At 57.5% G+C, this 11,456-nt stretch overlaps 1 protein-coding gene across 1 annotated transcript; it reads left to right on the forward strand.

Moving 5' to 3' along the window:
- Positions 1-242: 242 nt before the first annotated feature.
- On the forward strand, positions 243-10,885 carry ARX (aristaless related homeobox). The gene is made up of 5 exons (XM_041002012.1): positions 243-438; positions 2,116-3,001; positions 5,622-5,667; positions 8,390-8,718; positions 10,645-10,885. Exons 1-5 carry the CDS (start codon positions 243-245, stop codon positions 10,883-10,885), a joined length of 1,698 nt encoding a protein of 565 aa, XP_040857946.1.
- The last annotated feature ends 571 nt before the right edge of the window (positions 10,886-11,456 follow it).

Consider the following 11,456-nt stretch of genomic DNA (forward strand, 5'->3'; position numbering starts at 1 on the left):
CGGAGAGGGCGAGCTCCGGCCGCGGGCAGGACGGGAGCCGGGAGCCGGCAAACAAGGCAGGCAGAGAGGCACAAAGATCGCAATAAGATCCGTTATAACCAGCCATCTAGCCCCACCCACAACACACACCCATCCATCCCACCTGCCTGGAGAGGCAGCCAGCGGTCCGCTCTCTGTGCCCAGGGGGTTAAAAAAAAAAAAAAAAAAGAAAGAAAGAAAGAAAAAAAGAAAAAGCCCTAGCCATGAGCAATCAGTACCAGGAGGAGGGCTGCCCTGAGAGGCCCGAGTGCAAAAGTAAATCTCCAACTTTGCTCTCCTCCTACTGCATCGACAGCATCCTGGGCCGGAGGAGCCCGTGCAAGATGCGGCTGCTGGGAAGCGCACCGAGCCTGCCCGCCCCGCTGGCCAGCCGCGCCGACCAAGAAAAGGTCCTGCAAGGTAAGGCTGTGCCGCCGCCGTGGCACCTGCAAAGGGCTCTGGGCACTGCTTCGGATGTTTGGTATCAGGGGGTCAGGGGTCTGGGGTTGTCAAATTGGAGAGCAAGGAAGGAGAAGCCACAAACTCTTAGGCCTGATGCCTCAAAGAGTGAGCAACACGTCCCCGCGGGCTGGCCCTGCTTCGCTTCTGGGGGCCCATAGGTTCTCCTGCGCTGGTCGCAGGCTGGTTTCAATGTCCCCTGTGGTTGCACTGGGTGTGTTCTGAAAAGGGCCAGCAAGCCAGAAACACCCAAATGCCCCTTGCAGACCCCTTGTGAGGAAAACTTGGTGAAGCCGAGAAACTCAAAATCTCTTGGAGATGCTTCTCCAGGCAGGGTGGCCTGGTCCCTTCCTCTTTGGAAGATTTCTTAATATGCGGTCTTCTTCTTTTAAAAAAAAAAAGAAAAGAAAGAAAGAAAATTGTAGCTTGCTGGTTACCAAGGTTTGCAAAAATAAAATCTCCCCACGAGCTTCCCGCAACGCTCCGTATTGTGTCTGATGGGGATGCACTGTGTGGCTTCTGGATACTTTTTTTTTTTTGCTATGCTATTTTTTTTTTTTTAAGAGTTGAGCAGTCAGAGGTTTCAAATGCTTTGTTTTCTGAAACGAAAGATTCATTCAGGCAACTGTTTTGCCCCGAACCTGTTACGCTCAGGTTTCCTCTTGAGCTAGGTGCGGAGGTGTGGCAGGAAAAAAACTGTTGGTTTCTTTTAAATTCTGAACACCAGCGGGCCGGCGGCGCCACTTGCAAGACAGAAGGCGGCCAGTGCGGAACAGGGCTGTTTAAAATAAACCAGACTCTTCTCCTTTCCTTGTTTTAGCCTGCAATGGCACCTGTGCCAGGCGTTACCCCAAGGAAGGGACGGCCTGTGCCTGTCGCACCTCACTTCTGTCCCCAGCCCAGGCCTTCCCGGAGGGTTGTTGACCAGGCAGCGCAGTTTGATGCGGGGAGCCTTTATCCCTCCCTCTGCAGGCTACTGGGGCGCGGCCACCAGAGCTCAGGGCTACAGGACTGCCCTTCCCTACACACTCAGGGGTCGCCCGCAGAGTAGTGCCCTTCTTGCCAGCCTTGCCCGGTGGCAGAGCAACGGGCAGAAGCCGTGCATAAAGTTTTCAGGGTGGACAACATGATCTTGGTTTTCGAAGTTGTCTGACGCTTTTGGAGGCTCCCTTGACTTGAAATGGGAAGCCAAAAAAGGAGCAGAGTGGGCAGGGGTGGGGGGGAGGTAAAAGAAGAAAAAGCGAGAGGAGAGGTAAAGCAAGCAAGAAGGAAGGAAAGGGGAGAGGAGAGAGCTGGAGACAGGGGAGAAGGTGAGAGGAAGAGATGTAAGGGAGGGCAAGCGAGGGGACTAGGTAGCAGAAGGAGGAGAGAAAAGTGAGAGCGGGGACAGAACAAGGGGGGAAGGAAACAGAATAAAAAGGGGGGGGGAAGCAAAGGAAAGAAGGAGAGAAGGTTGTAAAAAGAAAAGAAAGAGCAGAAAAAGTAGGGAAGGCAGTCAGGGGAAGTCTAGTGGCTCCGGGACGGTGCGCGCCCGGGGCCTAGGTGCCGAGGGAGCCGCGGCGGGCTGGCTCGGAACAGCAGCTTGGGTGGGGGACGCCCGCGCCGCCCGGCGCGCTGACCGCTCTCCCTTGCCCGCAGGCTCCCCGAAGGGCAGCAGCGCCCAGTTCGAGGCAGAGCTGCACCTGCCGCCCAAGCTGCGGCGCCTGTACGGTCCCGGCGGGGGCCGCCTCCTCCAGGGCGCCGCGGCAGCAGCGGCGGCGGCGGCGGCGGCAGCAGCAGCTGCGGCTACAGCCGGCGCGGGGCCCCGGGGGGAGGCGCCGCCGCCGCCACCGCCGCCTCCAACCGCGCGGCCCGGGGAGAGGCCGGACGGGGCCGGGGCTGCGGTGGCCGCCGCCGCCGCCGCCGCCGCCTGGGACACGCTCAAGATCAGCCAGGCGCCGCAGGTGAGCATCAGCCGCAGCAAGTCGTACCGCGAGAACGGGGCGCCCTTCGTGCCGCCGCCGCCCGCGCTGGACGAGCTCGGTGGCCCGGGGGGCGTCGCGCACCCGGACGAGCGCCTCGGTGCCACCGGCGGCCCCGGCAGCGGCCCAGCGGCCAGTGGCGGCACGGGTGCCGAGGACGAAGAGGAGGAGTTGTTAGAGGAGGATGAGGACGAGGACGAGGAAGAGGAGCTGCTGGAGGACGACGAGGAGGAGTTGCTGGAGGACGATGCCCGCACGCTGCTCAAGGAACCCCGGCGCTGCGCTGTGGCCGCCACCGGGGCAGTGGCCGCCGCCGCCGCAGCCGCAGCCGCCGTGGCCACCGAGGGCGGGGAACTGTCGCCCAAGGAAGAGCTGCTGCTGCACCCGGAGGACACCGAGGGCAAGGACGGCGAGGACAGCGTGTGCCTGTCTGCGGGCAGCGACTCAGAGGAGGGGCTGCTGAAGCGCAAACAGAGGCGCTATCGCACCACGTTCACCAGCTACCAGCTGGAGGAACTGGAGCGGGCCTTCCAGAAGACGCACTACCCGGACGTCTTCACCAGGTATGGCTGAGCACAAGGTGGGCACGATGGCGGCGGTGGGGGCGGGGAAGGGTGCGGGTGGGGCCCCAGAGAAGGATGCTGGGTGGGCAGCCCCGCCGGCCTTGGGGGAGACACTTCTCTCTCAGACTGGAGCCAGGCGCACGCTCCCAATACTCTCAACTTTGAGCACCCCAGACTACCCTCTGCCATCACGGACGCTCCAAAAGTTTTAAATTTAGGCTGGCTGGGCTGGTTTCTTTTCTTTGCAGAATCATTCCTGCTTAATAATTTCCAATGCCAAGTTTTAGTTAGGAAGAAACCAAAACCCAGCCTCTCCATAGAGCACCGGAACACACCACCTTGGAAGCAGTGCACCCCCGCTTGCGCACGCTCAGCTCAGGGCGCAGCAGGCCGGCCAGGTCCTGGGCAAGACGCAGAGAGCGCGCTGCCATGGTAGCGCAGCCACCTCAAAGCTGGGGCTGTTTTAGGCTGCTGTGTTGTGCGCTGGCCACCCCATCTGGTGCCCCAGGAGCCTGGTGGGTATTGGTGTCGCTGTTCCCAGCTGAGAAGGGGCCCGTGCCTGTCTTTTAAGAGATCGTAGTTCTGTTGTTGGAGTGTTCCTGAGATAGCCCAGGCAAATCGAAACTCAACACGGTTAGTGTCCACACACCTGAGGGGAGCCAGCCAGAAGCGTCCCCTCTTCTCTGTACACACCCTCCACCCCGCGCCAGCAAACACACACACACACACACACACACACACACACACACACACACACACCACGTGCACAGAGCCTATCGCGTGTCTAACGGAAGTCGATTTCCGGTGGCACAGTGATTCCTGAGAGCCCGGCAGGCAGTGGGTGAAGCAGTTGGGGGGGTATTTTCTGTTGGGACCAGGGTCTAGGTCTGTTGCTGGGCCTGGTCACCCTCCACTTTCCACCAGCTCCGCTCCGGGCTTCTCCGAGAAAAAAAGTGCCCGCCGGATGCCTGGCCCTCTCTGTAGGCTCTGGTTTATTTAAGCAACTGGAGGGTCTTCTCTCATCCCAAGGCCAAGGCCTTGGCTCAGGTGAGGAGCTGGGGTCAGGGAAGACCTATCCCAGAGAGAAAAGCCTTGTGTGTGTGTGTGTGTGTGTGTGGCTCAGCTGTCTGTCAAGCGCCAGCAGCGCCTTCGCAGGAGACGTGTGCAGCTTTTCAATGTGCATTTTGGAAGGGGGAAAGCTGCCTAACCCTTTGAACCCAAGCAGAAATGGCTGCTTGGGCTCGGCAGGCCTGAACCAACTCCAAAATGGACTGGCTTCAGCAACTGTCAAACTCTCCCACCCAGAAACACAGAATAGATTTGATGTGGAGTCTCACCTCTTAAACTTGATGGTTGTGCCTCAGGTGACCCAAGGCACCCTTACCTTTGACAAAGAAGCAGAATCTGAAAATTGGTTTACACCATCAAATAACTAGCTGGCCCGCCAACTTTCAGCGTTTCCCATACAAGTGTGTTTCAAAAAAAGAGCCCGAGTTGGTGTCAGTTGGCATCCCCACCATAGGCCCTTTTCTTAGCCTGGGGCAGGGGGAAGCAGAGTGTGAGGAGGGGTCACCCTACACACACCCCTTCCGCCCTTGCCCCCTCCCTCCTGGCTCCAGAGAGTAGCCGGCTGGGGAGTGCAGCTTGGGCTGCCCAGGATGGAGGACTCGGCCTGCAATGGCCAGCGCTCTCGGTGAGGCAGTTTGCTCCTGGTGCATTCCCGCATGGCCTGGCGGTCTGCCACAGCACAGAGCCGGGTCCCAGGCTAGGGCAGCCCCCACTCTTTCTCATCAACAAGGTAGAGCCGATTATTCTCTGCGCGCTCATATTTTCGGTAAACAGGTCGTAAGCCGTTTTTACAGCATCCTAATGGTTTCCTATTTGCCTTAATTGTTGCAGTAATAACTCCAATGACGGGGTAGGGTTTCAGCTAAATTGACTTCCCCTGAGATGGGCAGGGTTGGTAGTGGGCACTGGAGTCAGGAGGTGCGCAGAATTTTGTTTAATCGAAAAATTACCCCCACTGAACTCTTAACAAGCTTAACGTATCTCCAGAGGCTAATGCCGGCTGTGACCTAAGGGGCTGAGGGGGGCGGGGGATGGGGCAAGCAGGGGCAAGAGGGAAAGAGGGAAAGGCATGGAGCTGGACAGAGGAGGGAAAAATTTTTAGAAAGCAAAAGGCATGGTGAAGCCAACAGGCTGGGGATTTTTTTTTTTTTTTTTTTTTTTTTTGGTTCAGTGCTGAGCTGTCCACTGCCTCCAAGGAGGAAAGTGGGCAGCAGTGCTGTGGGTGTTTCGTGTCTTGCTCCGAGCTGAGAATGAGCAAGAACCCAAGCCCACAGGTTTGTAGACCCAGGGACTCGGGTCCTCGCTGGCCACACCTGAATACAGAATGGTGTGCGCCCTGTTGCTATAGGATGTGGTTCTCAAACTCATAGTGGGTACCCGCACCCCTCCCGCCCACGCGCCCAGGGAGGCCCCTCCCTGTTCATGGGCTTGGGAACAAGCACTGGGCCGGGTGTGGGGGGGGACTGGGTGGCAGCCCCCCACGGAGGGCAAGTGGCTGACAGGGGGTTGCTGGGGCCCACAGTGACCACCTCTCTGTGTTGCTTTCTCGTAGGGAGGAACTGGCCATGAGGCTGGACTTGACGGAGGCCCGAGTCCAGGTGAGCTGCACCGAGGGGGGTGGAATGGCGCTGGCCAGGTGGGGTGGGTGTCTGTGGGGCGGGGCAGGAGGGATGGATTGATGGATGTGGGAGATGGAGACCCTGCCCCCTCCGTGAAATGGAGAGAAACAGAAAGTCAGAAAAGTAGACCCAAGCACCCCCCTCCACACACACACACACACACAGAAGTATTTAAAATGTAGGAGGAGAGCGTTTCTGGATTTGGGAATCTGAGGAAAGAGTCAGGAAGCAGCCCAAGAGTTTTGGGGGTCCTTGAGACTGGCGTGTAAGAGCCCCCCAGTCCTAAGGTCCCTGTAGGAAACAATCCACTGACCGGCTTTTCCTGATTGAAATAATAGGATGGAGCATGGATTTGGTTGTTAGACAAATCCGCTCAGCTCCAAGCAGGTATTTGGCTGCGATTAAGTCTCCAATCGGGCTTCATAAAAGCCCACTTAGTGCTAGAACAAACAGGGCCATTTGAAGGCAAAATGCTGTTTGATTTCCCCTCCCGCCCCGCACAAGGAGCTGGCTAATGCTATTTGATTTCCCATTTTTTATAGCAATGAGCCCACATTGATCTAATAGGGAGTGAGTGCAATGCTATTAAAGGTGTTTGCAGCCCCATACCAGAGTGCATTTCCGAACCCAGGCCTCATAACCTGAGAGACGATCAACACCGGGCAGCCCCGAGGGCCAACAGAAAACAGATGTCCCTGGGCGAGGAGCTGAGCGAATCACTTTACAGTCAAAATCAGGCACTGATAAAGCACAATAAATTCCATATGGCTCATTTACTACACAACAGCTTCTTGCATTAGAGGGTAATGATGAGGCCTGTCCCCTCTTTTCTGTTGACACATTTCTCCATTGTCAAACAGACATGTGACAGCAACTCCACATTTTCAGCTCAAGGGAACAAGTCGTGGGAAAGTTAAATAACTTTTTAAAAGAAAGAGAGCGCTCCCTCCCCTTCTCCTCTCCCTCTATTCACTGGAGAAGATGTAATTAAGTGAATATGAATTATTAGAGTCCTTTCGTTTACCTTTGGGGGGCCTCAGAGGTATTAATTCAATAATGAGGAATTGCAGGGGGACATCTTGATAATTGCAGTTGAGCCAAGAGGGGGATCTGTCTGTAAAAGGCTTGCACGTTCTTTAAAGGCGTTCCTCCCCCCACTGCCCCCAGTTCCCCTCCTTTGCTCCTTTCACTGCGATCAAGGAGTGGCGGATATTCCCGTCTAGACAGATGCACAAAAGCTGCCCACCCAGCCAGGTCCCCATCCAGAGCCCAGCTTTGCCAGGCTGCACCATCTCCAGCAGGGCTGCCATCATGTGCGCAGGTCCCCTGTCTGAAGGCTGGGGGCATCACGGATGGCTCGGCTTCCCATTAGGTCATTGAGTGATGGGGAGTCTGAGTTTTCCTTGCCCTGAGTGAGTGGTTTTCCAGAAGCCAAACCCAGCTGAGTGGGAGCACCAGTCCCAGCTGCCATCAGTCAGTAGGGGTGTGTGCCAGGTCAGCCGCCTGGGATCCTCTGGATCACATCGGGGTGCAACCCTGGGTTGCCCTAGAGCGCATTCCGAATCTCTCGACTTGCGTGCAGTCATCCCCCCACCCCGTCCTAAAAATACAGTTGTCTTCAGAGAAAAGGAGAATGTCGCCTCAGCTGTGGGTGTTATGAGCAGGTCACAGACAAATAGGCACATGTTCCTGGGGGTTATTTTTAGATGACGGGAGCTGCCACTTTCCAGGTGAAGGTCTCTATTCAACCTGCTGCTTATTAACAATTAGGGAAATACCTGAGGCTGCAAACCTCCCCCGGTTTAGTACTATCTCATTTAAATCACCAATGTAAGCCTCCCCCCACCCCTGAAAAGAAAGGGCCTGTGATGTGTGTGGAGGCCCGTGTGCCCAGGGTAGGGCTACATGGCTCACCTCGCATAGACCTGGACCCTGCATGGACCCCTGGAATCCAAACAGGCTGGGTACCCCTATTTCATTGCCTGAGCATGTCTGGCCTCCCCTTCATCCCTCCCCAAAGCCCAGGACGCCCAGCAGCGCTCCCAGGTGTTCAGTAAGTATTTCTGGAAAGAAGAGATTAGAACGACCATTCTGATTCCTTTTTCAATACAAAACAAAGATTTTGCCAGTTCTGGAGTGAACCTGAGATAGGTGACAATGGCTGATGCCCCGGAAACAGTCACATCACCACTCTCCGGCTGCCTGTCCGTTTCTGACAGGCAGGCCCCACCTGCCTCCTTCTAGTCCTTCCTCATAAATACCGTGTTAAGTTTTCTTATACCCATTTTACAGATTAGAAAACTGAGGTTGACATGCTTTACTTAAATCATGACAAGCATCCGGAGCCATGAAGCAAGTAAGGGGGTAGTGCACACCTTTAAATCTTGGTTTTCCATCTCTACACACGCCGACCGCTGAGCACTGGGCTTAAAAACTGAGCTCCTTACAATCCCTGCTGGTCTGGGTTTGCTTGTCCTGTGTTCCCTGATGGCTTTGAGTTTGGGCTCCATTTTACTGCTTACTCAGTTTTCCAGCGACTCCAAACGTGTAGGCCTAGCAGGGGCGAAGCGGGCACAGGCCACAGTGCTCAGAGCCAGCAAGGGCACGCAGGCCCTAGGCAAGCCGCTGCCGCGCCGGGCACGGGGTCCGCCCGCCCGGGGACCGCAGCCGCACCGACCCTGGGCTCTCTTCCCCCCTGCAGGTCTGGTTCCAGAACCGTCGGGCCAAGTGGCGCAAGCGCGAGAAGGCGGGCGCGCAGACCCACCCACCGGGGCTGCCTTTCCCCGGGCCGCTCTCGGCCACTCACCCGCTCAGCCCGTACCTGGACGCCAGTCCCTTCCCCCCGCACCACCCCGCGCTCGACTCGGCCTGGACGGCCGCCGCTGCCGCCGCCGCCGCAGCCTTCCCGAGCCTGCCTCCGCCGCCGGGCTCGGCCAGCTTGCCGCCCAGCGGGGCGCCGCTGGGCCTGAGCACTTTCCTCGGAGCCGCCGTGTTCCGGCACCCGGCCTTCATCAGCCCGGCGTTTGGCAGGTAACGCGCGGCCTGCGGAGGCTGTGGGTGGTCTGTGTGTCTGTGTGTGTCACCTAGAGGCTGGGGTCGGGGAGGAGGTAGACCAGCAGGCACTATACACTTGCTTTTCTTTGGCCCGACCTCAGAGACTGTGTATATATATATATATATATATATATCTACACGCACACACAAAAACCTAAAAGGCTCCAGTCGGGGATGAAGCTAGGGACCCAATGGGACAGCTAAGAACCGCTGGGCCAACTGAGACAGCGCCACCCGAAGGAGGCCCGGCCCGGGACGTGGCTCGTGGCAAGCCTGCCCGCACATCCTAGGCTAGGCTGAAGGGCGCAATGAATTCTGCAGTATGCGAAAGTCTTTTCTCAGGACCCCAAAGCCTGGCAGCCCAGGCACACCGCCCCGGCCCCGGCGGGAAGCCTGGGAGCCGCGGGAACCTCTGGGTGCACCGAATTCTTTCTTCGTCCCTAGACTCTGTGTTCCTTGTCACTTAAGTGACCTGCTGCCAAAGATGCCCCCATATGTGCAAACCCAGACCCCCAGAGCGACACAAGACAACGAAATAAAAGGAGTGTATCTCAGATTATTGTAACTCGCTGTCTTTAAATGCAAATCGAATGATGAAATTAAATAAGTCTGTGTAATCGCAGAGACAAGGAGACAAAGGCGGGATGTATTAAGTTGGAACGTGCAGTAAATATACAACTAAATGCAGCTTCAGGAATCTCTCTTTGGGAGAAGAAATAATACATTTACCTAACTGCACAACACTTATAAAAAAAACACCCTCTAACAGAAAATGGCAAAACAACAACGTGAAGCAGAATTAGTTTCTTGTAACGCATCAATAAAATAAAGAGCGGGTGCACTCAAGTGTAGCTAGTGACTCAGTTTACCTCCGGGTCTCACTTTATCATTTCTTTTTGGAAAAAAGATATCAGAGCCCTGTAAACCCTGGCGCACCGCGGCTGCGGTGGGGGCTGCCAAAGGAGGGGAGAGTGGTCCAGGCAGGAGAAGGGAGAAAGGGGAGGAGGCGGCTGCGCCCGAGGAGCCCAGTTGGGCTTTAGTCTAATCCTGAAAGTCACGAATTGGCCCTGCGGGGGCCTGGAGCCAGAGCTGTCCGGGCTGGCGGCTGGGAAACCCCCGAGAGCGCTCCGAGGCAGGGGGAGTGGAGCGGGGTGTGGGGTGCCCAGGGCTGGCTCATGCCTCCTCAGGAGATCAGCGGTGCGGGGTAAAAAGGGTGTAATCCCGGCACCGCCCAGAGGCAGCACCGCTGGGGCAGCCACAGGCAGGAGTTCCCAGTTTAAGGGGGCTGGGTGTAGGGAGGAGGTGTCTAGCGTCGGGACTTCTGGACCGAGAGGCTGCTGGCGCACGGAGGCGGCGCTGGGAAGGGGTGGCGCTGCCCGGGGCGCCGGGCCGCCGGTGAGCCCAAATCAACAGGCTGCCGCCCTCCGCCTGCGCCCTGCCAGTTTGGCCCGGACGCTGGCTGCTCCGCGACTGAAGGAGGGCGGTGTTGCGCTGGCCGGCCAGGCGGGCAAGCCGGACTGGCTCCTCCGAGGCCAGAGTTGTGGGCCATCTAGGGCAGCTTGGGTGTGGAACAGTCTTTAGCCCCACTTTGTTTCTTCTTTCTCTGTGCCTTCCCTTCCCTCCTTTTTTTTTTTTTTTTTTGCCTCTGCCGTGTGTCAATTTTTCCTGGTAAACAGTATAAACGGACCCTCGAACCTTAGCCTATCCCACCCCACTGCCCCTTCTTAATCGAAACCACGCAATCCAGACCGCGCGCGGGACAGCCTTGCTCTGGGAATCTTGTGGCCTGCTGGTCCCCTCTCCCCCCACTCCAGCCCACCTCACTGAGGCCGGGGCCTTTGGGGGAGAAGCTCCCAGGGCAGTTCCCCGAGGGCTTGACCTCGCCATTTGCTCTCCCCGCAGGCTCTTTTCGACCATGGCGCCCCTGACCAGTGCGTCGACCGCAGCCGCGCTCCTGAGACAGCCCGCACCAGCCGTGGAGGGCGCGGTGGCGTCGGGCGCACTGGCCGACCCGGCCACGGCCGCCGCAGACAGACGCGCCTCCAGCATAGCCGCGCTCAGGCTCAAGGCCAAGGAGCACGCCGCTCAGCTCACGCAGCTCAACATCCTGCCGGGCACCAGCACGGGCAAGGAGGTGTGCTAAGGCCTCTCCCCGCCCCTCGCGCCCCCCGCGCGCCCAGAAAGGTCACCTCACTCAGCACCACTCAAGACCAAATGGAAACAGGACCAGCACACTCCCGAGACGGCACTGAGAGCGCGCAGCCGCCTGGACGCGAGCAAGGCAGCCCTCGGTGCAACCGGGTGTGGCACCTCCTCGGCTGGCTGTCCACCGGCTCTTACCCCTACTCCTCCTGCTGTCCCTACTCCTGCCCCGGTCACCCTGCCCCTGTCCCAGTCAACCTCGCTCCATCCTCTCCAGTTCTTTCCTGAAAATACAGGGGGGAGCTTTTTCCGCAAGACGTCTGATATTAAAATGAAGCATTTGAAAAGCCCAACCCTTCTTCCTCCCTACACCCCACTTAGCCTTTCTTTTTTCCTCCTTCTTCTCCTACTACTACTTTTTTTCCCCTCTAAGTAGCATTTTGGCGCTCTAAGTTGATCGCCCCAGCATGCGCCCCTGCGTGAAGCCAGGGCTGGGCAGCGAATGCGAGTCTGGAAGATAGCTAACAGTGCACTTAAGGCAAGGGACGTCTTGTTCTTCTCTTCTTTATCAT

Source organism: Ochotona curzoniae, unplaced genomic scaffold, assembly GCF_017591425.1.
Source record: "Ochotona curzoniae isolate NIBS_2020 unplaced genomic scaffold, NIBS_Ocur_1.0 contig_1274, whole genome shotgun sequence".
Lineage (NCBI taxonomy): Eukaryota > Metazoa > Chordata > Mammalia > Lagomorpha > Ochotonidae > Ochotona > Ochotona curzoniae.